Source organism: Anas acuta, chromosome Z (genome assembly GCF_963932015.1).
Source record: "Anas acuta chromosome Z, bAnaAcu1.1, whole genome shotgun sequence".
NCBI classification, from domain to species: Eukaryota; Metazoa; Chordata; class Aves; order Anseriformes; family Anatidae; genus Anas; species Anas acuta.
In genome coordinates, this window is record NC_089017.1 from 3,597,353 (window position 1) to 3,623,820 (window position 26,468).

General features: G+C 40.3%; 1 protein-coding gene across 12 annotated transcripts in view; it reads left to right on the forward strand.

Moving 5' to 3' along the window:
• The window catches only part of CELF4 (CUGBP Elav-like family member 4), a 797,917-nt gene that overhangs the window by 756,633 nt on the left and 14,816 nt on the right, over nucleotides 1–26,468 (forward strand). For all 12 annotated transcript variants that reach the window (XR_011091156.1, XM_068666938.1, XM_068666948.1 and 9 more), the window contains exon 12: nucleotides 16,737–16,903. Coding sequence is in view for 11 of the 12 variants with exons in the window: in XM_068666938.1 (XP_068523039.1) it covers nucleotides 16,737–16,864 (128 nt within the window). In the remaining variant the exon portion in view is untranslated. The remainder of the gene's footprint in view (nucleotides 1–16,736; nucleotides 16,904–26,468) is intronic.

Here is a 26,468-nt window from a genome sequence, read left to right on the forward strand (position 1 = left end):
AAATGCCAAAAGAGAGAAGAAAACACCACTTGATGAGGGTCATAGTAGTTAATTACCCTCACCATGAAATATTTATATTCCCTACTCAACTTTTTCTGGCTCCTATCGTGTGAGCCAAGGGACTGAGATTAAAGGTGAGAAAAGCAGTGAGGAATGAGGACCAGACACAGGAGGGGATGAAGCTCAGGAGAAGGGCTGAGACATAGGCAGAGCTTGTGTTGTGTTATTAAAAACACATTGTGGCAGTTTGAGACTGCATGGTGGTGGCGGAAAGGAGGGGTGGGAGATGCAAGGCAGCAGGCAGGTCATGGCACTCTGCAGAGCTTCAGCTTGGAAGCTGAAACAGAAAGAGCAGAAACATCGAGAGACTGGGGCATCGGCAAAGCTATGCAGGGCCCCAGGACCAGGGGCACATCAGGTCTAAAGTGCATTGGCAGCACTCCATAAGACCTAAGAGTGGAACAACAGACCCTGAGGTACATCAGAAAAATATTGCTCAGCACCTGCTCGCAATGTGCCTCCAACAAACCCTGCCAAAGCTGGCAGTTTCTCATTTAATTAAAAGAGAAAAGAAAAAGAAAAGAAAAAGAAAAACAAAAAAAAAAAAAGAAAAAGAAAAAGAAAGAAAAAAAAAAAAAAAACAGCTCTAAAGCTCTCCTTAAATTCATCCAAGGAAATGAGTATGTCCAAGAGTAAGGTGATGTACTGGTAAGAAATTTCAGCCCTGTGTTCCCATCCCATCTGGGTGATGATGGGTTAACTGTGTGCCTGTTTCCCCCTCTTGTAGCAGGACACTAATTCCTTTGCATGGGGATTTGAGACATATGGATGAGGAGAGTTATTTATCAGCTCAAAGGTTTTTTGTTTTGAGGTTTGTTTTTTTCCTTTGTCTCTTCCTTTTTTCTCACCAGATAAAGTAATTATTAGAAAGCACTTGGGACAGAGATGGAGCTCTACTTGCTGGTGTTACCAGTACTATGATTAAATTTGATTTTTTTCCTTTTTACCTTTAACCTGCTTTCAAACTTCCTAAGAAAAATATCTGCCCCAGACTTTGTCTCTATAGCCCACAGAACTAGGCTATGTCCTCTGCTTTGCATGATCTATGGCAATTAATTTTGTTTCAGTTCCCTGGGCAGTATCATATTGCCACAGCCATACAGCAATAGGTTTCAGGCCAAAGTTCAGAGAGTAATAAAAAAAAAACACTAATTTGAGTGCCTGAGTTGAGACAATATAGGACAATTTTCCAGGTGTATTACAATACAGAAATACAGAAGTTTATATTTACTAGGTCCAACTATCATTATAATCCAAAGCAGCCAGGTTCTAAGACTTCAGATCCTCAGAGAGGGGAAGGGACAGTCCTCCAGCTGATAAGGAAAGAGTTGTGTGAGTAAGAAAGTGAAGGAAGAGTTCATCAAACTCACTGCACAGCACCTCCAGCCACTGCAGTTGGTTGGGGGAGGTTTTAGGGGGAGGAGGAGGAGCGGGAGAAGTATTAGGGCTGTGAGCCACTATTCATTTACAAACTATAATTAATTTGATGTTTAGATTAATTTCTGATGCACTCTCAAAGGTGCACTGAAAGCATTTTTCCTTTATTATAATGTTGATTGCTTATTGGGGAGATAAATCTAACTGTCAGTTATGCACTGACTTACCAAAACTTTCAGACCAAGCAAGCATGTATGCATAAGGAACAGCTGTTTGCAGCTCTCCAGTTAAAGGGATAGCTCTGTCTTTTCCCAATAACTCACATTAAAGAAAATCTATACATTGTACACAGGGACTTCTGCTTTCTTTTGTAGTTTAACAATTTATTAGACAAGAATATGTTAGCAGAATCTATGTTCTATTTATCTGTCTGTCCTTGTGTCTATCACTGTTCTATCCATCTCTGCACCCAAGTGATAGATGTAGTCCATCCAGAATATGTCTAGAAGTTATGTATATGTTTGTACATACCTACTCACATACACACTTACACAATCATTTAAAACATTTTCACTCATGGTGTAATTAGATGGAGGAACTCATTACTGCAGGGTCTTTGTGGCTACTCATTTAATGAACTTCAGAGGAGGAATGGCCATTTATGTGACTAATGGAAGTGACCGATGTTAAGAGTTAATGCCAGAAGAAAGGAGGAAAAAAAAAAAAAAAGTTTTGAAAGAGATTAAAAACTTAATGCTCTGGGCTTCAAATCGATCCTTCAGCTTTGGGAACTAGAAAAAGAACCTGATGGGTTTTTCACATGTGCCTGAACAGCATGCTATGTACTGCCACCTCCTCTAAAAATACTTTGATTTTAGATAGAGTAGATGAACCCTAATTAGGTACAGCTGGTCCTCCCTATGCTCCAAAGATATTCTAGTTTCAAATGCAAACACCCCATGTGTAGAAATGCCAGAGAAGAGTCTCTAGTCCTACTTTCATTTGGTCCAGAAGTTTCTGTTCAGAAATAGTGACCCCTTCAACAGGCAGGCCCATTTCTGAACTCAAGGTGATTGAACTGCTGAACATGGACTTACCCCATCCTGCTCTTGTGAGATTGCAGACCTACAACAACATTTAGACTTTCCATTGCATCTGTTTTATTTTGTTTTCCCCAGATCTCTCTCTTTCAAGGTGAATTTGAGCTGTAGAACAAGTATTTCTCCATCAGTCCATCCATCCATCCACCCATCCATCCATCCATCCATCCCCACATATTTATCTTCAACTTCCTTATATCTGTCCTTTCTCATTCACTGCACAAGGCTGCTCTTCAGCATTTTGAAGTCTGTCAGCTAGCTTGTTACAGAGCAGCTGTTCAATAGATCCTCACAGCTCTCTGCTTGGCCCCAGGCCTTCCTTCCCGCACAATATTCAAACCCTGCTATGAATATGAATTTATTATTATTTCCTCATCTGTTTTCCTAAGGCCCTTCCCAGCAGAGCATCTGAGAGGTTCATGAAGCTGAGAAACAGCATTTTCACAGTGCTCATGTCGTCCTCATTTCACCAAGGGGATGGTGAGACATAGAAAGATATTCAAAACTATTTATTAACCTTGGATGCCTCATCTGAGATGCCATGAGCCTGATTGGTCTGTTTGCATTTTCTCAAAATATCTAACACAATGCAGGGCATGCTATGTTTATGTTCACTTCAGATGCAGTACAGGCATGCAGCCTTTCCATACCAGCAAAATCTCAGGTCACACACTCAAAATCTCAGGTCACACACTGACTAAGCACCAAGAAAAAAATAAAGAGGCCTTACATATCAGCTCATGCACTATGCCATAACTATCCACGTATTTTTTAACATTTGTATGCCTTTTGCTTTAGTTGCGCCAGGCACTTACCTCATGGCTGTACGTTTTTTGGGCATGGTTCAGGGGTGCCAAGATACAGGGACCATCCCTAGACAGTGGTATAGACAAGATTACCTCTCTTAGGGATAAGAGACTTTAATCATAAGATTAGAAGCCATGATGTGCCATTTGCACTCAGAGCCTGCAGATTTTATTTACTAATAAGAAAGTAGCCTAGGAGATCTTATTAAGGGATTTTGTGATTTGTTATTCACCCAGCGTAATTGGGATGTCATGCAAAAAACAGGCATCAAGTACACTTCTCTGAGGCAAAATTTGGTTGTACAACTACACCACAAAACCATCCTTTCCCTGCCTTATTTACTTTCCATATTCCAACACTAGCAATAATGAGTCTGATACATTGCCATCTTCCTCACCCTGTTCTGTTATTCATTCTCTACAGTAATTAAAACAAGGATGCCATGAAAAAGAAAAATACAGAAACATGTGGTTAGAAGCGATGGCTTAATGCATATACAAAACAATACAAAATTAAAATTTTATACATAACATCAATTCTTGCATTTTTCTAACTCTTCAGTGCTTCATTTTGTAATCTTATCATTGCTTTAGTGTATTGGTGAGTGTGATATCTTACTTTTTCAAGTAAGCAAACCAAAACCAATGCATGAGAAGAGATGAACATCTTCAGATAGTGTACACTGACATCACTAAGGTTGTCACCAGAAAAACAATTGGCAGACCCCCATAAAAATGAGTACCTTTCCTCACCATTCCCACTTTCAACTATTTCAAATCCCCAACCATACTCAACCTCATCCCCACTCTCCCCAGTCCTGATCTGTAATATATTACATATGTATATATATATATGTATATTTATATGCATTTATATATGTGTATATATATATCCCCAATAGTGAATATGTCTGCAGATTATGAAAACCAATGAAAACAGCTGAACTGGGGATGCTTAAGATGCTAAGGGATGCTAAAATGACTATAAAATTGTAGCCTAATGTTAAGGAGGTGAATTTTCTGAGTAAATGCCTGTTGTTAGCTTGCAGCTGATTTCTGTAAATGAGTTAGTAAAAGCCAGATGGAGTAAGAAATTCTGAACAGAATCAAATGAAGCCTATGGTCAAAATGCTTTTGTGTTAAACCCCATGAAGAGGTGTTCCTATAACATCCTTTCTACTTTCATTAGCTAAGGTCTGAGTGTATAATCATTGGAAGCATGAGTGTTAGGTAGAAAGTAAGGCTTTATAATTATGATCAGTACTTCCATTTGGGGTTTATCCATCATAATTTGTTAAGGTCATGGGGATTATTAATCATAAATTGTGGAAATTGATGTTTCTGCCTATTAATAGACTCACAGAGCCTGTCAGGGACCTGAGGAGTCCAGTCTTCTGCCCAAAGCAAGGTCAGCTGTGGGGTCAGATCTCAGAATTGCTCAGGGATTTATCTAGTCAAGTCTTGAAAACCTTCAAGGATGGAAATTCATTTGGTCAGCCTGCTCCAATACTTGTTGGTCTTCATGGTGAAAAAGCTTTTCTTTATATCCAGTCTAGAACTCTCTTATTTCAATTCCTGTCCATTGTCTCTTGCCCTCCCACCATCCACCACTGTGAAGAGACTATGTCATTTCTCTCCCAAAGGGCAAGTTCATCAGCCCTTGGCCGTCCCGAGGGATCTATGCTAAACTCACTTTACTTTGCTACTGTCTTTCCTATGCTGGAGGCAGGTTTGGGGAGAGGAGGGTGCCCAAAACTGTATGTAGTATCCAGATGTGATCTAGTAAGTGCTGAGCAGAGAAGAGTAATCACGTTCCTGTTTGACTGCCTGTGCTCTTGTTAATAGAGCTCAAAATACTCTTGGCCTCCCTTGCAGCTAGGGCACACCACTGGTGAGATCCTCTAGTGATGTAACCCATGGAAAACCTAGAGACAGTGGGACTCAGCCTTCTTACACCAGCCAGGTATCAGTCCCCTTGATATTTTGACAGGTATATTTGATATTTTAAAAGGGAGGAGCTAACATCTAAGAGCAGCTTTCTTTGACTACTTCACAGGCGATAGGCTTTCTCCATTTTTTTTTGCAAACATAACCTACAAATCTGATTTTGTGTTCTGACCATTTAAAGGAGAAATTATATGACTGTTCCAAAAAGTGGTTTCTAATCACGCTTTAAAATCCTTCTCCAGTAAGGTTTCCCGAAATTGTAAGGTGTTTTCCCTTGTCATTGTGCATCTCCTGACATGGCTGAACAGATTGCAGAAGGATTCTTGTGTTATTGAGATTTTCAAAATGTTTATGAGAGAATAGTTAGTGCAAGACCCACATTTTTAGGGGAAACTTACATTTTTACCCCACTTCTTCAAATTAAGATCCCTGTCCAAATTATCAAAAGCCATACTGCATTTCTTAGATATTAAGTTTTCTAAACAAAGGCATCTTCCTTAATGTGTTTTCCAGTGATATTTCTACTCCTCTCATTTCAGTAATTAAAATACAAGTGTATTTTTCCATCTCCCTCTCAAGGATGGATCAAGAGTTCAGAGGGGTCATTGTGCAGGTGCCCCAAAAGCCAGAATTAGATCATGCTTTGGGCAATCAATGATACATCTCAGATCCCACAGACTGAATATAATTCTTCAGAGGGACTGCAGAAAGCTTTTCACAAGGCTTCACAGAGATCTCCAGGATTCAGGATACTCATTTGAAGGCCATTAGTGGTAAATGCTTTGCTGGCAGACCCAGAGGAACTTAGCAGCAGCTACGATATAACATGAAGGTGTCTAATTCTCATTGATGTTAATGACAAAAGAAGCTAGCTGATCATCTCTGTTCGTTGCAGGTAATCAAAAATGCAGAGGTCTTACACTGGCACTGAAAGGACCACAGATCTAACAGTTGGATCTGGATCAGTACCTTATCTTACAGCTTAAAATGTATAACTCTTTCCTTTCTCCTGTTGATACACAGCATGGTTCAGTGCCAGTTCACAACCTACTGATCTAAATATTAAGAGATCTTCTCTTTTCTTTTTCTTCCAAATGAGTCACTGAATATGAGGAGATTGTTTGTTTTTTGTTTTTTGTTTTTTTGTTTTTTTTTTTTTTTGTTTGTTTGTTTGTTTTCCCTGTTGATTTCACTCTTAGTTTTGTTAGCTGTTTTTCACACAGTGGCCTCCATAAAAAGTAATGTATTGGTTTGAAAAACATGGCCAAAAGCTCTTCATCACTATTTCTGCCTTCTGAACAGAAACTTCTGGACTGTCCAACAAGAGAAGCTTCTAGTTCTTTTATACCTATTAGGTTGCCCTAACCTACCTATAATGAGGTGTCAGATATGCCATGACATAAAGGGGAGAGATGGTTAGTTTGCTATCTAAGTAATGATCAGCAAGGAGCAAGATTCCCATTCTGTACATTGCTACACACAGAACAGATCTATTTCAGAGACTCCCTAGGACAGGAGAGAACTGATAAAAAATAGTCATTAGTGCAATTTGTATTGCACCTTCCTGGTCTGTTTCTTTTTTTGTTTTGATTTTTTTTTTCTTTAATTAACCCAGGAAGAAATTTTCCTTCCCACCATGAAATACTGTCAACCGGTGGGTGATTTTATGGTGACTGTGTCTTGTAGATGAAGGAGGATGGCTGTTTTTTTCAGTAGCTGCAATGTTCATATATAGCTTCTTTATCAAGAATCTGCAAATTCAGTGGGTTCCAAGAGAGAACATGGCATCAAAGAAATGAAGATTAAGATGAGAAATATAGTGCAACACCTCTGATGGGAGCTTCAGTAGTTACTTTCATCTTGTTTATATGGTACAACTCCAACAAAACTGATGTAAAAATAACCATCTTGATTCAGCAACACTCACAGACTCCGAATGATTTGGGTTGGAAGGGACCTTAAATATAATCTAGTCCCAAACCCCATGTCATGCACAGGGACACCTTCCACAAGACCAGGCCCCAGCCAGCCTAGCCTTGGATGAATCTTTAATTTAGCACCTACTTAGATCCCACTCATAGCTTGCATAAAACCTATACTAAGTTAATTCTTTTCTTCTAGTTTTACACCAGCAGAACTTGCCTCCTGAAAAGTTCATTCACTTTTTCCAACTATGTACTTTGCCCATAAAACCTATGCTGACACATCATGACCTCAGAAATTCACAAGGAAGGCTCAGAAAGCAATTCAAGATTTCCCTCCACCCAAGAAAGAAGCAAATAACATTCACTTATCTGTAGGTGTTTCCTTGCTGGCTAGCTTGTTCCTTATGAGGAAGATATTTATCAGCTAAGTTGGAACTATGTGTTAGTTAGTGAGATGAATTGCAGTGCTTCTTGTTCACAGTGTACATGTATGTACCAACATTTTATTCATGGTGTCTCCAAAGACTGGCTGGAGCCTGAATCCTTCACTTCTTCCATCCATTCATTGGATGACTTCAACTCCTACTTAGCACAATGGGTAGGCCCACAGTCTGCAGCACTAGACAAATAGTTGTGCATCCTTTATAGAAGTTGTTTACAAGAAAAATAAGAGAATAAGAGAAGTTTCTAGCGTTACTTCTACTCTTAGGATGAAAAATCTATTGTGGTTTTCTATATCAGATTTTTGCTTCTTCTTTTCCTCTTTTTAGAAAACATTGTTCCTGATCAGGTGCCCTGGTTGCAGATGTATGTGAGTCAAAACCCCAGATCAGACCATGCAGTAATATAAACTGTCCAAATTTTGGTCTAATCTTGATTGTTAATCATGTGCTTTCAATGGAGTCATGTCAGTAATTTCTATATGAAAGAACAGATCACAAAAGAGAAGAATAACAGAAATAAAGGTCTTTCTTGGTTAGAACCACCATATTCAGGGTCAGCATCTACAGCCCTCAAACTTCAGTAACTGTTTTTTTTGAAGCAGTATCTGAGGAGCACCCAACTGACTATGCACAATACCAGGGACCACTTCTCTGTACATTCAAGCTCACACTGCCTCGCTGTATGGAAGTAGTTGCATGCATGGGAAGATGGGAAGGTGACATCAGGAAGACGCTCATGTATTTCTAGCTACCTTCTGCACTGGGCGTTCTGACCTTTAGAGAAAGTTAATCATGCCATCTACTTTCACTCTTCATTTAATCTCCCCTTCCCATCTGTTCAGTTTCTCTCAGCTGGAAGTAAGATGAAGAACGAGTACCAGTCAGCTGTCTCAGTGGTCCACAGCCCACACTTTGGGGCCATTTATTGTAAGGCATTAGCATCAATTGTCACCTCTGTCATGACAGTTACTGCAGTCCATGCCAGATTAGTAGGCAAGAACTGATTTTCTAAATATCTGAAAAGTGAAATGAACAATAGATAGACAGACAGATAGGCGTGCAGTATCAGAAGGGACTGTTCTGATCCTTTGGACTGAACTCCAAAATAACATATGCTAGATACCTTGGCTCATGTGACAGGTTCAAACCTTCTGCTTGAGTCATAGCATCCCTTTTAGAAAATCTCTTAATCAAGATTTCATGTGATAGGTGCTCCACCCCTATTGCTAAACAAGATGTTCCAAAATAGTTAATTACCTTTACTATTTAAAAAATGCAGACTCAGTGTCTTATTTCCATTTTAAATTTGTCAAACGTCTGCTTCCATCCAGTGGAAATCATCAAACTATTTTTTTTCTGTATTAAAACAAAGAAAAACATGCTATTAGAAATTATTTATAGACTATGATTTGAAGACTGTTTTACCTTCTTTTCAATAAACTGTGGCATCTCTTGTTAGTTTTTCAGACCTAGAATTATTCTTGCAGTTCTGCATAATTCTTAGACTCTTTTTTTTTTTAAAGAGATCACCTGAACTAAATGTAGAATTACAATACAGATCTTTCATGAACCATTTTCATAGGTAGCATCACCTCACTATTTCTAGAGGATGCTCCCCAGAGACTGGCTTTACCCAGAGAATATACCGAGCCCTGAAAGTATTTCAGTGTAATCCTGAGAGTTCGTATATTTGGCTTTTACCAAGATTCTTATGTTCTTGTTATAAGCAGTTTTCTATTGTAGAATTCTTTTTTTTTTTTTTTTGAGCTACCCACCTGCTTTTTCCCATGGATACTTAATTTTGCATTTTGTTGGGTTAAAATGAACACTCTCTGACTGAATCCAGCCTACACAGTGACCCAGGTCAGCCTGACTTACTTCTGTCATTATTTACCGCTTCTGGTATGACTGGGAAATTTTACCAGTAATTACTTTAGATATCTTCCAGGTAGTTTTAGAGAAACTGAATAGCACAGAGATTTCAGCATGCTCCTGGAGGAGCCTACTAAAAACTCCCCAATATTATAAGTCACAATTTACAGTTTTTTTCGGTGGTATGTCAGTTATTCAATTTTTTAGAAGTTTAATACAGGCTGCTTTCCTTTTCTGTAAAAAAAAAAAAAAAAAAAATCTGTCAAATTCTCTAGAAGGGTTAAAATAAACTCTATGAAAACTTACTTTATTAACCAAACTTGCAATATCATGAAATCAGATTCATTTGATAGATTCTATTTTCCATGAAACCAAACAGATTAGTATTAATTGTACACCATTTATTTTTTTTATCATATTATCTCATATCAAGATTTTCATAGTTTTACATAGGCTTATGAAAGATTAACTAAGTTTACCCGGTCATCTGGTTTACATCCTTGAAAATTAAGAATAGATTTTTTCTGGAGCACTTTGAAGCTTTTTTAATATTCCATAAATATCTAAAATGAACGTAAATGCTTCAGCAAATTTCTTAGCCAATTCTTTGAATATTCTGGGGTTCCAATTATCCCACAGATTTGAAATATTTAATAGTAGTTTTTTAGCATAGTCATCATTTAATAGCTGTTCATACATTACAAAATGGGTGGATGGATGGATGGATGGATGGATGGATGGATGGATGGATGGATGGATGGATGGATGGATGGATGGATGGATGGATTGGATAACTGGATAGACAGATCTCACTTGGACATGATTAAACATCAGTGGAAGGTTAAATATTCCAAAAAGTCATCCAACACTATTAGACACTGGAAAACAGCTGAAGTGCTATGCCCTTGATCTGCAGACATACTCCTTTATTGAGTATTCCAGTACCCATAAATCACCTTACAATACAATACCTTCCAATGCACACATACATTATAAAGCTACTTACATACAGATTGTATCCTGAAATTCTTTACAGCACTAAAAAAATTGCAAGACAGCAGCTAGTACATTGTGTAAAGAACATAGCAAGGTAAAGACCTTGCAAGGCAATTAAAGGAAAGCCTCCATTCTCTGATAAGACTAATAAACATGGGAAAAGAGAAACTGAACAGTCTTAGAAATGAAATGTACTGAGGTAATGAAGAACTGCAGGGTAGCAGGTCAGTTCCCAGTAGGGAGAGAAGGGTAGGATCTCCTCCCCAACACCCTTTCCCCAGAGAAGGCCCCAGTGATTTGAGCACCTCAATCACTAGTTAACTAAACTAGTTAACTAAACTAGTAGTTGCCTTCCCACCAGAAAATGCCTCCTTGCCATTTCTAAAATTACCCCTTCAGTGGTTAGTAACAAAAGCGAGGAACCCAAGCTCTGATGGGACAATGACATTAATAGCCAATTATATTAATATGCGATTCCTTAACTACTAACACAAGTGTTTGGGAGATGGAAAAGATCAGGACCATTGGTCTAACCAATTTCCAGTGTTTTCTGCAGCTTCCCCCATCTTAATAGCCTGGTCCAGGCCCCCTCCTATCTTTTGGGTAGCAACACTTTGAGTGCAAGAGAAGCAAGGGGCATGGACTTCTGCACTGGCACCCAGGCTATGTGCATCATGTTTCTTCTCTTTCACATCACAGGAATTTACCTTCCACAGGCTGAGGCAGATCTTGGAGACCACAATATTTTCCTCCTTTTTTTTTATTTTTATATTTCCTCTTTTCTAACTCTTATTTTTCTTTGCTGAGAAACGGGTTGAATGACAAGGCAGAAGAGTTCAGAAGAATGAGATCCTTTCCTTAGCTAGTGACATTCTTAACTGAAGCAACAGGACGTGCTAGGAAAGATCCCTCGTGGCAGTCAGAGAAATAGACTGACAGCCAGAACCAGAATAGTGCATCTTTGGCCAAAAACAAGCCAATAAGCACCAATGTCTGTATTTCCATTGCAATCTCTTATGAAGTCTATCACTGAGATACTAGTTTTGTGCAGCAAGCACATGGCATATATATCCAATAATTCTTCCTAGTTTTAGGACAATTTAAGTGTTTGTTTCTTTGAGGTTTCTGTTTTCCTTTCTACTGCCTGAGACCAGCCTACTTATATAAGTGGACCTGCTATAGGACTGTCTGCCCTCAGTTCAGGAGTCTAGATCAAAAGTTTGCATCTGGTCCTGTCACTGACCGTGGCCTTGACTTCTAATTTTGGGGATGCTCAGTGTAGTTACCAAGCTTTGAGCTGCATCCAGAGAAAGGTTTCTTCTGAAGAAAAGCAGCATATTATTCCAACCTGGTAGCAGATCATCAAAAGCCTGTTTTGCACATTAACTGCTAATTCTCCTTGCAGCACGCAAAGAGAAACAGAAATCTCACAAAGGCCAATTAGGGATCCATGGGAACCTAACGATGTGCTCATTCAGGCCTGTACTTAGAGCACAAACTAATTCATGGCCATGCAGAGACACTACTCGCTGTGAATGAAAAGTTTACAGTTGCAAAACAGTCTTCAAATACACTCTGAGATAGATTGCAAATTCCCTTCTTTATCTTCTCAGCCTATTAAAATAGAAAATCAACCAGTGAGTAATATCAGCTACATAAAGCCAACGATGATCGTGCTAGTGTCATGAGGAAGGCGTGAAACTCCTTCAGCAAGCCGCACTACCAAGATTTCCTGTGGAAAAAATGAGGAGTTAAACTAAAGCTCCCTTCAGGACATTACCCCGTTTCTACCTGTAGTAAAAGTTATGTAGGGAAAGAGCAGGACCGAGAAGCCGTGGACTCCAATCTCAGTACCTTCCTGGAAGTTGCTGTGCAGACTCAGGAAGATTAGATGCCCTGAGCTGCAATCCCAGCACATTTCTTGATTCTTTGGTGCTTTGATAAATCATTTATTAGAGCAGCCTTTTTACATAATCCCTGGGAAAAGGAATAAAAAATAAATAAATAAATAAATAAAATAGATTTATCACAAAATCCTGTCCTCCTACCAACCATCTTAGACCAGGACATATATTTCTCTGATTATTAATTAACTGATGCACAGATACAGCTATGAGTTTTTTAACCTCTCCCTTTCTCTTTTGTCCTTCAAGAGCATAGATGACAATGCAGAGATACTGTTCAAAACAGATAGCTTCTTGGGCAATGGAAATGCAAGCATCATTCTTTGCGCCCCATAGTTATGAACTCGAGCATTAAAGCTATTCAGAAGGCAAGCATGTAAGCAATTTTCCAGGTACACTCATTCTGTCCTTAGTCATACATGTTTAAATTTGGCATAGCACCAGAAGAGCAACAAAGCTGGTTAACTGTCAATAGTGCACATAACAACAACAACAAAAAAAAAGTCATATAATCTATCAGTAGATATTTGATCTGCAAAGAGAAAGGAATATATTGTTAGCATGGCTTGTCTATCTGCTTATCCCTTATCATTGTGAAATCTCAGCTCTCAGAATAAGCCATAGCTCTTCTTCTTTTTGGAGTCCATCCAAATAACTTCAACAATGTGAAATACAACTCCACATAAATAACAGGAAGGGGGAGAGCTGAATGCATCAACAACTTCTGTGCGTATCAAGCCCCCTGAAACTATAACAGTAAAATGAAGCTAGAGACATTAGCTGCTCTGTCCCTAGGATGTGCTTACAAGGAAAATGTGCAATTATTGGCATTTGCCCTCCTCCTTCTCTCTTCACAGCCCACCCAACACAGCCCCTGCACCCTCAGCAGCTAGGCAGTAGTGATTACTAATATTACAGCAGTGGATATCAGGACAACTAAGGATAATAAAATAAATAATCCAAATCCAGTCCAGATCTGTGGGCAACTGATATACCAATAGCATCAAAGTACAACTCCCAGCTTCATTATCTGGTCTAAATGAAATATAGTGAGCAAATGCACTTCTGATCTCTCTTATTAGTCCCATTTGTTAAAATGCTGTATTATTTACAGCTTTGCACAGAATGAGGAAATGGCCTTAGAATTCCGTCTTAAAAGCAAAGTGTTTGTTAAAACTGTAGTGGTTTTGTGAGCTTATCTAAAGGCAGGGTTTTTGCAGGGGTCCAACTGTATCAACATCCCAGTACCAGGACTTACCACCCAATTAAAGGTCTTGTCTTGGCAAAAGTAGAGAAATAGTAGAGTTCTATCACACTTGGCAGTATTTCTGGTGGAGCTTGTATACATAAGGATTTTGATTTGGCAATTAACACCACTTTGAGGAATGACCCGTATAGGCACTAGCCAGTTAACACATTCTTAGCTTGAGATGTGAGTCCCAGCTGCAGAACAGCAGCTAAACAGTCAGTGGGATGTACAGTGTGGTTCATTTGGGCACAGCTAGCTGTGCCCTCCCCCGTCCCCTTTCCCCCACCCAAAAAAAAAAGAAAAAAAAAGACAAATTGCATTCTACACTTCACTGGCTGTATTGGCTAGACCTCCATTGATTCTTTTAGGATACCAAGGTGATTTGCTCACAAATGGATGCTTGTGTAGACACACTCTAAATGTATGTGTTCAGCCAGTAGGAGGTACATTGCAACAGGACCAGTCACAGGAGTGGAAATCAAAGTTCACAGGCAAGGTTCTCCAACAACATGATATAAGCAATTGTGCAGCTGCAGCCCACTCAGCTTTGATATTTGGTAGCTGTGTCTGTATTAGTAAAGAAAACGTACCTGGCACTTTTCTCAAGCACTGGTGCCAGCTGGCACAGGATGGCCCACACCCAAACTATTAAATCCTGTTACTTTCCAGAATATCATGGCAACCTCCAAGCTAACTACTGAAAACAGCTTCTGTCGTGTGCTAATACTCACACTGTGTCCAGGAATTGTTTGGAGTTAGGCATAAGCCAAACTATGTCAAGGACCTTTCGAAAAATTCAGTGGTAGAGATGATTGGGGTTCAGTTTCTCTGAACTTCCCTGGCACAGTTTGAGTTTACTGTTAGAGCTGATGGGTCTTGGACCGCAGTATTAACAGTCCAGAGGTGATTTTAAAAAGAAATGTCTTTCACTGCAGCTATATTCAAGGACAAGAGGTAGCTAGACTGCAAATTTCAAGTTGAAGATCAAGTAAAGCATTTCCAATGGAGCTTCCAGAAGTATTTAAAGACTGAATCAACTCAGGTGAAATCAGGAAGTGCTTAGTTTATTCCTTTGCTGAGATCAAATCACAGGGTCTTGTTGAATGATAGATTAGTCAAATAGTGAAATGTAAACTGGGAACATTACCAGGTGCTTACTGGCTAAGAGGTGATTGCAGATGCAGATCTACTGCCATTTAATAATACTTCATCTCATTACTCATCACAACTCTCTAGTTTTCTGTTTAGAGATGGATGACTGCCGTGAGGTTTGAGCAACACTTCTGCTCACACCTTCAGAGCTGCAGTGTTGGTTCCTCCTCATCCAGGTGGCTGGCAGGATAACTGTGTGGAGAGCCAGTTACTTGGAGCCTCAGCTTCAAGAGGGGAGGATGAGGAGGGAAGCCTATTTATTTCATGGGCCTCCCTCTAAAAACCACATCTGCCACACTTAATAAACCTGTTGTCTCACATTGAGGCTGAGATCATAGGCTTTATGACCTCTCATAAACCTTTGTTATTAGCCAAAGGCAGGGAGTACAGCTTTAATGCAAGAGTGAGGCGGTGTGTTTCTGTATACGTGCGTGTTTGTGTGTGTGCATGTCTTTTCCAAATGAAAGCCACCCTCTGTCATGTGCGAGCCTTGCTTTCGAGGAGGAACTAGACCAGAGAGGAGGTGCTGCCGAATGCAGTCACGGAACAGCCCAAGGCTGTAAACCATGCCCGGTGCTGTTGTCAGGAGCAGGTGTATACCTGGCAGCAAATGCTCAGCATTATCTTTTTGAGGGGCTCTAAAGCTGTCTCTTCATTTCAGCCTGTCTGTTGAGAGACACTGGGTTCCTGGGGCTGGTTTGTGCTGCCAGAGCTTTGCAGGGGTGGGAAAACAGATGGCTTTGTCTGGACTGCAGGCTTGTCCAGACTAGACTTACCTACAGTTTTTGCTCAGAAATATTTTTGGCACACAGGGACATTTCTGGCAAAGGTAGCACAGGCAATTCTTGTACAATATGATGGCTCCCTGCCTCAGTCATAGCTCAGTCTCCTGGTCACTCTAGCTAAAGTCAGGTACAGTATGTGCGAATGAGGTCTCCTCCTGGAGCTAACATAAGGAAAAAACAAAAAAAAGAAAAAGACAAAAAAAAAAAGGAAAAGCAAAAAGAAAAATATTCCTCAAAGCTGAATGAGTTAGATGCACTGCATCTAGCTTGGTTCTGAGCTATTTTGCCTCTTCTGATCCTCTTCCACTGAGACAAAGAATGGGTGGCCCGTATTATCATTATTCAATCACTATGGGTGCTTCTATTGCTGGATGGAGTCCATGGCTGATTAGATGGTGTGCTGGCAAGGAATGAAACTACTTACAGAAACCATGTTAGGAAAGCACTAGTGTTCATATTTCTCAGCTGCAGCATCAACATAAAGTAAAGGTCTGCAGTAATTGCCAGTTAATAAAGCTCCTCATATTCTTAAGTGGCCAACAATCAAACTATTCGTGCCAATGAATACCATAATGGAGAGCTTATTAAATTCACATTTTGCTTATATTGCCATAATAAGGAGGTAGCAGCAGGTATATCAGGTTCCCTTCATTTTGAATATTGGAAGGCAAGGAAAGGTTATGTTGGGGAGTGAAGGAGGGTCTAGAAAGGGATGTTACCCAGTCACAGCAGGGGAAGAAAAGAACAAGACAGAGAACAAGTGCCTTGAGACCATGCACCATGTCTGCTCTAGGGCGACCCAAATCTTCCATGTGCTGGTACTGTGGCACCAGCCTTTGTATCCCCATGCTTCACATAGTCTCATGTCTGAACTGGCACTCAGACCAGGCACAGTGTCCTGGGACACCGATCTGTAACAACCCCTCCTACCCTCCGTCCCCCATTGGCAACCATCCTCTCCTCACTTTCCAGCCCACCCGCCCACCCTCCTACCTGCTCACTCCCCACCTCCTGCCACCCTCACCCCCTTCCCCATGTTCATTCTCAGTGGTCGTTGCATGTACGTGCCTTGGCTCCATTCTGCTCATTAAACCCTCTACCTTGCCTCATGTTTTGACAGGTTTTGTGAGTTTTGACAATCCTGCCAGTGCCCAAGCTGCCATCCAGGCTATGAATGGCTTCCAGATTGGCATGAAAAGGCTGAAGGTGCAGCTGAAGAGGCCAAAGGATGCTAATCGTCCCTACTGAAGGGTTATGGGAAACACTGGATACAAAGCACTAGCACAGGTAACTGCATGGGGAAGGGGGTGTCAGCTGTGGTTGTAGCCTCTCCTTTGTGCTGTAGACCCTCAAAAAGATTCAGCTCTGCAATTCTCTGGCTTCTGCCTTTTCCACTTAGGCCTCTGGCTAGAGCCACACCACACAGACACACACCCACACATAAACCAGGAACTGTTCGTGCCTCATTAGAAAGAGAGACGGAAGGATGCTTAACGAGGAGGGTTCCCTACCCCAGTAGCATCCTGCATCTCTCCAAAGTCTTCCTGGTCAATAGAGGGGAGGCAGCAGCTGTCCTGATTCCCCTTACTCGGCCAAAGACAGTGTTTCTGGTGGCTGAAGAAAATCAGCAATTAAGCGATGGGACTGGGCTGCAGTTTAATCCCAGGTGACTGGACTGGGACAGTGTCTGTCTCAATAGCTCTGTGTTGCAAATGTTTCAAAGCATTCTTCATTCTTCATGCGGTATAGTCTGTATCTGATTTCATCCCAGCATAATAACTATATGTAAATACGTCTCCGTGACAACTAAATAACACCTAATTTCTTTGTTCCCAAACCCAATAAATTAATAGGAGGATCCATGCTGTCATCTTGTTCAGTTGCTGTTAACTACTGTGTATAGATAAAACCCAAACAAAGCCAAGGAAGCTTTGCTTGAGTGAGGACCTAGATGTATCTCAATGAGGGTCTCATTGTTAGACTCACGTGCTTTGTGTTGAAAAGGAGACAGCTTGATGCCACCAGGAGACTTTGAAAACATGTAACAGTGTCAAAAACATCAGAAGCAGCAGCTTGTTTCATTGGAATTCCAGCCTATTAGCAATAACAAAAATGGAGATGTTTCCAAAAATGGAAACATTTTCCACTGCTGACTGGCCTTTTCATTAGATAATTCTTTGAGAAATCAAATATACAAAATATATGTATTTGTTGCAGAGATGGCAAGTCTCTCTGCTTTTAAAGCCATTCCATACCAGAGATTCCCCAACAAACCCAGCGCTTAGGGTCACCCTAAGCTGCAACAAGCAGTTTGCATTCCTAAGTTAGTGACAGAGAGATGGGTTAGGTAAGCTTTCTAGGCCATTATGACCATAACATCTAAGATTCGATAATTTTAATTCAGGCCTTTTTGACACACCTAAGATTCAGGCAGAAAGTCCCCATCTTCAGCCCTCCCAAAAAACTATGGGTATGAAGTGATCCAATTTTTCACTGGTATTTCTAATATCTTTGAAAATACCTTATTGTGGTCTTCAGAGCAGTATCCTTTCTATTGAGAATTAAGGAATGGGATTAAAATGTCTTTGAAAGAGGTGCTGCACTGAACAAAACATGGAGCAGACTAAGAAAACTTCCAATAAATGTATTAGGTGCATGTGCTAATTTCAAAGGGGCTTTTAGTACCTCTCTGGCAACTCAAGCTACAACTTCCATAGTACAGAATCTCCTTTATATGTGACTATACGAAGATAATTTTCTATGCATTTTCCCTCTTCACATACCTCTTTTCTTTTCCTTGCTTTTGACAAGGCCTCTTGGAAGCTTGAAACCAAAATACGCTTCCATATTAAAATGCTTTTTGCTTCATCCCACTGGCTTTTTTACTGCAGGTTTTGCTCAGAAGTGTTGGGAGAGAGCGGGAGATGCATGCATGATGCTATTTTGTTAAAGCAAGGACTGTCTTTGTTGGGTAGATTTTCAGTAACACCTGCAAAGGGATGGAGGAACACATGTATCTCCCAAGTTGTTTGGCACAAAGCAATAGCTTTATATTGTAGCGTATCTGTGAACACTGAGGATATGCTTGTCTCTTATGGTTGTGTACGAAAGTGCAGGGCTGTAGACTCCAGTGTTGTTAAAGATCCATGGGTATGAGTCTGTGGTGTTTTCCTTATCATAGATCAGCATGAAGTGCTCCAGGTCTAGTTTTTCATAACCAGGCAGACTTTGAGGTCTTAGCTTGTTTCCCCCCCAAAATCTCTCAGTAGTAGGACTAGGATTTGAGGATTTTTGTTTGTTTGTTTGTTTGTTTTTGTTGTTTGTTTGTTTGTTTTCCCAATAAATTATACAAAAAGGAATCAGATGGTAAATGGCAATAAAATTTCAAATCTCGCTCCTAGAGCATTTTTTTTTTAATTTGCTTATTCAAAGCATGAGAAAAATCTTGAGTAGTTGTCTATGTTTAGGAACTCTTTTAGCTTTCCAGGCTTCTACTTTGTTTTTAATGTTCCAGCCTAATAATTTCAGTTACCACCACACTACTTACATCCTCTGCCTCTATCAGAGGTACAGAGATTCTCTGTCAAAATGCAGTGTGTTGCAGCTCAGAAGTCCTTATTCTCTTTTAGACTCCCACCTTGATAAACCTATTGAAGGAGCTGAAGAGGTCTTGTAGCGGGTGGGAGTTATCCAGGAAGAAAATTTTGCTTGTGGGTTTTTGTGGTTTTGGTTGGGGTTGTGTTGTTTGCTTGTTTGTTTTTGTTTTTGTTTTTCGTATCTAACAAAAGGGATTAGCCAAGTGTATGTGGCCCCTAGAGAGCACTGAAAGAGTGTATGTATCCCAAGGAAGGATCTGATTTAGCAAGGGAGGTTGTCAGATCAGAGTGAGGAGGACATTTAGTGACAGGCAAAGGTAGTCAGAAGGGCTTAGATATAGATCTCTCTTTAGCTTACTTGCTTTTCAGTGCTAGGAGACATTCATACCAGCACCCTAGAAGCAAACACAGGATTTTTAATCATGATGGCCCAATACAAAGCAGATTCCAGTCAGAGCACAGGGTTAACCCCTAAGTAATTAGCCCTATTTAGAGGTGGGTCAGTTGTCCTTGGCTCAGCACTGTGTACCCCATGGCTGGTTTCATGTGCAGCCTCCAGTCAGCCACCAAATACCATTGGGAGTCTCTTGACACACCTACTCAGTAGACTGTAGCATTAATGCAACTATAAGTTTCCTAAAACCACTAGGGTAAAAGCCAGCCAAGTCCATGGGCACAGATATCTACTGCAAGACTAGAAAGAAGGTAGCTCCCTTTACTGGCAGAAACACAACAACTCATGTATGCTTTTTATCTTCTTTTACTTTGGTCACAGCTCTTCAAAGTCCTTAGTTCCAATCTGAAACATGTGAATAACCATATTGACATCAGGGCAATTACTCATGTGCTTCAAGAGTATGCTCAAGAAACTTTTTCATTGAGGATTTTCTAAGGAAAAGCTTTGTTTTAACAAACTCCTTTCCAAAAATAAGAAGCCGCCAACAAAAAACACAGGCAGCACCCAGTTTGATGTAATCCATCAGTGTTTTTTCTCAACCAAGAAAGAAAGATATGCACTCCATTTTAATTCTGCATGCACCTCTTTTTTTGTTTGTTTGTTTGGTTGGTTGGTTTTTGTTTTTTGACTTATAAATCTCCCTTTTGGGACACAAGCAGTCTAGGCCACAGTGATTTGAAGTCTTTTGTTTTCCTTGCAAGTGCTCTAAAGTTGCTGTCAAACACTGAAAGGGTCTCTGTGATGTGGCAGATAAGCCCACAAGCTGCTTCAATCAAAGCCCTGAAGAATTCAAAAAACATTTCCAAAATGGCCACTTCTATTCTCTTTTTTCTTTATAATTAAAGAGGAGGTTATAGCAGGGAAAAAAAAAAAAAGAAAAAAGAAAAATATAAGAGTGGGGTTGGGGGAGCAGAAAGCAAAAGAAAGAGGATCATTTGAGGCAACTCTGCCAAAATCAATATATTCTATTATAATTCCCCCCTTAGGATCAGAAAGCAAAGATTCAGAGGCACTTCATGTGCCTTTCAGATAGCAAATGCATGAAATAATGAAGAAATAAAAATACTGAAACCCACAGCTCACTTGGGTGGCCATTCCCAGGAGCTCTTAGGTACCCTGCAGTATGACTAAATTGCAGTTGCATAGAAGAACAGTGAAAATCCTGTCCATTCTCATTCTGTGGCTCTGTTTCAGTCACTGGTTGTTAGCAAATTTTCCACCTCAGATACACTGCTGTTGAAGTTTTATTTAAAGCTAAGGATGGAGAGATGTTTGGATGTGTCTAACCTGGAGCACTGACTGTCATGAAACTGAGTGATACAAAGTGAGTGTGAGTGAGACAAACTGAGTGAGGTGCAAATGAGGCAGAAGAGTTAAAAAAAAAAAAAAAAAAAAGTCATCAGTAAGATTTTTTTTATAAGCTGCTCTCATAAGAAGAGCAATGTCAAATCATTAAAAGAATGCATTGTCCAGGTAATCTACTTCTCCAAAATACCAGAGGAAATAATGTAGGCCAAAGTTTGAATACAAAAGAAAAGATGTTCAGATCCTCTCTCACAGCTTTCTGAACATGTAGTGATGTGTGGCTTATTGTAGAATATGTGAGATGCTTGTTTTTGCAGCTGGCTGGAATAGATGATGTGTTGAAGTGTTGTGTTTTTTTGTTTGGTTTTGTTTTTGTTTTTGTTTTTTTTTCATAGGAAATGCCATTTTTTCATTGGAACATATATGCTATCAAACCAAACAGGAAAACTTCGCATTTTGAATTTCCTGTTTTTTGATAAGAGAAAGAACAAAACCAAAAAACAAACAAACAAACAAACAAACAACAACAACAAAAAATCATTTATCTCATTTTAAAGTAATCAGATATTATCAGCCAAAAATCAAACAAACAAGCAAAATTCCAATCATTCTACTCATGACAAAAAGTACTGTAAAACGTAAATGGAACATTTATGGCTTTCTCCTTTTGTCATTTCATATTGCTTCGATGCAATGTCGAATGGAAGTGTACTTTTTACTGAATTTTGGGTTGCTTATCCCTCTCAGATAGGCTTGTATAACCTCCAGTGAGAGGCTGTTCTGCAGCTGCATTGATCTCACTGTTGCCTGCTAGGCTCTTCATCTTGAGATTCAGACTAAATATCTTTTATCAGGACCTAATCCCATTTCTTGTAGTTATGCCTCCTACAATCATGCTAACCAATTCCTCTTCCTCCTGCACAGATTATTGTCATTTCCCTCCTTTAGTCATCACTTAGATCATTTAGGACTTGCTTACATTATGGAAATTTGCACTAGCATAATTACATCAAAACAGTACTCTAGCACAAGCTTTAATATCAGTGAATAAAGTGGGAATGAAATCAGAACAGCTTCATTTGGGAAAGTCTGTTTAGGTACTGGAAAAACATCAGCTCAGCCAATTTTTTTCTTTGGATTACTTTTCCTCTTAATTTCCACTGACAAATGTGATTAAATTAAACGTCCCTCACAGTGTGTTTGTAACCCAAACTTCACACTGTTGGGCGCGTACGTGAGAGAATGGAAGTGAAAGTAACTGGGGGAGTCTGAAACAAAACTGCCTAAGGTGTTTGCAAAACTGACAAGAAAACCTTTTACTTTTCAGGTCAATCGTTTTTAACCTGTCTGCCCATTTAAATTGCTAATAACTTTATTATGGTAAAATTCTCATGTCTGTTCTATAAACCACAGTTTCGATACCAGAGCATGCAAAATCCCATTTGCTAATTATTGTAGTTATTCTAAGATTGGCACACAATATAATGCACTGATGGAAAACGACAATAATTAATTACTGCATTTACTCCAAAATTACAATCAGTAATTACTGCTCTGAGACTGAATTCCATTCAGCAATATTTGGAACTTGTTCTTCCTCAAAGCAGGGCAGCTTTTCAGGAGTATTGCTGTGTTTGCATCTAAATGAGTCCATGTAGGTCACTAACGGATCCGCACTGTTTGTCATGGGAGTGATAGAGCAGCACAATGCAATACCATAACACTTGCCTTCAGTTCAGAGCATGAATTCTTCATTAAAACCCATGTCCCCATTTTTTTTTGAAAGTTAGATAATGCAATTATTTCAAAATTAAATAATAGATATGAAAGCAACCTCCCAGTTCTCATCCCACTGCGGTACAGTTTGTCCTGATGCTCTAAAGTAAACTTCCTGAGGCTTTTGAGAACTTCGCTCAATGACACAGGCAGCAAGCAGCCTGCTGAGTTGTCCCTGCTTTGGAAAGGCCAGGACCTTGATGTGGTTGTGCCACCTTTGAGGGCTTCCAACAGGAAAACCCCAAAGCCCCAGGGTTGACCAAGAGTGGGAAGGGGTGCTATCTTCAGCTCCTTGAGCAACACTACAGCATCTCGTATGGACCACATCATGCCCGCCAGCTGGGTAGGGCAGATTTAGATCCACCCCATGCTAATTCCTTCAGTTAATGGCAGCTGCAGTCACCATAAGGCAGTAGGCTCTGAAGAAACTTTTTTATTAGGTTCAGCCAGCACAGAGATTTGCTGGGCTGGTACACAAGGGACTGCAACTTGAAGAAAAACTGGAAAATTTATGCAAAAGAATAGATGCTTTAAGCAGCAATGATTTGAAACAAGAGCCAGGGATGGAAAAACACAGGATGGCAAAAACATAGCCAAAATGTTTGTTCCAGCAGCAGCAAACTTTGACAGAATAGGTATAAAGAGAATAAGAGGGGAGGAAGACCCAGAATGAGAGAGGCTTTGAAAAATTCAGGGTGACGTCTAATAACAAGCGTGGTCATTTTCCTACAGGATCTTAAAATAAGAGACACACCAGCAAATTATTTTGATATTAGGGCACTGGGGAGAGCAGTACCTGCTAATGAGTGGACAGGAAAGAAGCGTGTTGTCAGTTCGCAAACACAAGTACCTAGGGAGAGAGCAAAGGGCAAGTCATTCAAGCCTCAACGTAAGAGACCGTAAAGTCTAGGACTTCAGGCAAGAGATGTTCTTCCTAGATGTCCCTGTGCTTCATAAACATGAAGACTAATAGTGTCCTTTGGTGTGCTTAATTGAAAGAAAACACCAGCATTGTGAAGATGCTTCTTTGTCCAGATAAAGGCGGTATGGATGGCGCAGGCTGAAGGCAGGGCACAGCACTCCAGCCCTAAGGAAAAGTAAACTATCAGCGAAGGTTAATTTAGGAAACTGGAAACTCCTGATAAAGTCAAAGTTACAAGTCAGCTCCAACACATGGTTCACAGGACTCAGGTCACTTGTGTAGCATTGATCGGTAGGCTGAAAATGATCTGATCTTTTTGCTACTGACCTTTCAGAGCTACTGCAGAACCATGAATTGAAGCTGTATGGGGTAGTGTTTGGCACTTACACGGTAGGTATAAAGGAAAGGGAGGCTAAAAATCTCCATGAAATTTACTCTGCAGGGGAATACTGCTACAGGAGCTGGCAAGAATCTTAATAAGGGGTTGCAGAGTGCTCCATCAATGTGAGCACCTTAAATTGATGTCCTTATGGTTTGGAAGGCATATACAATCAGCTGCACTAGAACACTGTTTCTCATTCCCACAGTTATATCCAGTGATATATCAAATGCAATAATTGCATATTTGAATAATTCATGGGTGCAGTAACTTTGGCCAGATACAAGTGAATATCAGAACTCTGGTCTCGGAAGTGTTTGATTCAGCTGCAGCAGAGAATTGAAGGCTTACAGTGCAAACACTTTCTCAGGTGTCTCTCGTCCTGCCCTGTGACTGTAATTAGAGAAAAGACAGGTTTTATTTCAAATTGGTCATTTTTCCACTTAGATGAGCATCATCCAACCCTTTTGAAAGGGTTTCTCAACCAAGAAGTGCAGTGAATGAAAACTCAGTGCTCTTTCTGGAAAGGTACTAACCACAGCCACAACCAGGTGAAGCTCTCAGGCACCTGCTCCTCTGAAGTCCATGGAGTGACACCAATGTATGGCAGCCAAAGATCCAGGCATACTATAGCCTATTTAACTAAACCATCTCCTGGCAGAACTATTTAAATCATTTGCAGTTCTGGAGGGAGATGCAGTGTCACTCTTCTGTCCACTCTGGTCTTTTTAGAGCAGAAAGCCTCAGGAATGAACATGCCTCCAAACACATCCCTGTGGCTGATTTTAAAAACACCATTTTATGACAATGACTTACAAGAGAAATTCTCTTGCCATTCCATGAAAGCTGTGGTTGCACACTCAAGTTATTCTCTTTAGCAAACAGATTTCTCCCACTAGTGGTAGAGATGTTCTCCCTCCCTGCCTCTTCAGATGTCCCCTTTTTCCTGTGCAAGACACATCCAGCAGCTGGTCTGTCTGAAGTACCTGTCCCGTGCCGAGACGGGTGATTGCTCATTCAGCATGACTGTCTGTGTTTCCCAGCTGCCTCATGCTTTGTCCCAGCAATGAAACAGAGCTGGAACAGTCTTTCCTCCTTGAATTGAAAAGCATCTATCACTTCAAGTCTAGGAAATATAAAAAATCCATCTTTAAAATCCTCACAGGAAGGAGATGGCTGCCTTTGAGACTTCTGTCTGTGTGGGTCCCAGTCCTTGAAGCCAGCAGACACCCTTTGGATGATTTGTGTGAGCTGTGCACCAGGACCTTTGTTGCCATGACAGAGTGCTGTAATACAAAGCAGATAGTAAATACAAACCTTAAACAGCAGATTTAGCAAAAAGAAAACAGGTTTTCATTGCCTTGATTTCTAAGGACTGGGAAGTTACTGGGCCAGTTTCTGGTTACAGTAATGTGGCCAGTTTTATGGTTACACCATAAAACCCACAGGCTTCAGACTTGTCTTTGCTGGGTAAGATTGGCTTTTTTCCTCCCCTCCTGAGGAGACATTGGCGGATGTGGCATCCTGTCTCCTGTGACATACAACAAGTGAATGAATTCCATGCTCTTTATTTTCCTCTGTGCGTTCTCCTTGCACGGCACACATCGGTTCACCATGGTAGACAGGGTGCTGGGAAGGGGAGCCAGGGAGGCAGTACAACTGCTCTAGGAAACTGGGATCTTACATGTTAATTCTTCAGAGATTTGGTGCATTGAGAAGAGGGGAGGGGTTGTATTTGAGGGTTTTCCGTCTTCTTCTCAGCTTACAAGTGCATTAGTCAGTAAAAAATATAACATGTTAAACAAAATCCCACCATGAATTCATACAGGTCTTTTTCCTGTTCCCATTAATACCAGTGTAATGCAGTTTAGAGACAGATGCACAGATTCTGATCAGAAGTAATGGAATACTGTGCAGAAGCATGCCTAAACTTAAACCTGAACGTAGGCATGAAATCCTCAGCAGATGGCTTTGTTGAGAAGCTTGCTCAAGACTGTTAGCAATGGCACATGGATTGGCACCATGGCTGGCTTTGGGGCCTTTTCTCTTTCAGAAAAGCCCCACTTTCTGACAGTCTGGCTTCTGGCACGCATCAAAGATTCCTGGAAGTAAGTTCTGGGTGTTATGTAGGATTAAAATGAAAGTAATTTCTTCCTTCAGAAACAGTATAGAATGAGTTTCACTGAGGATCAAAGGTAGCTTTGGAAATGTTGGGCCTTCCTTCACCTGAAAAAAAAAAAAAAAAAAGATTTAATGGAACAATAATGATTTGTGCCAAGTACAGATCTGTTGTGGGATTTGGCCACTTACAGTCAGGGAGCAGAAATCTTCTGCTTTTCTCTTCTGATCTTTCTCAGTGCCTCAGTAATTTTTCCCCAAGTTATGTGTGCTCAGTATGTTCTGTCGATGTGAGAAGT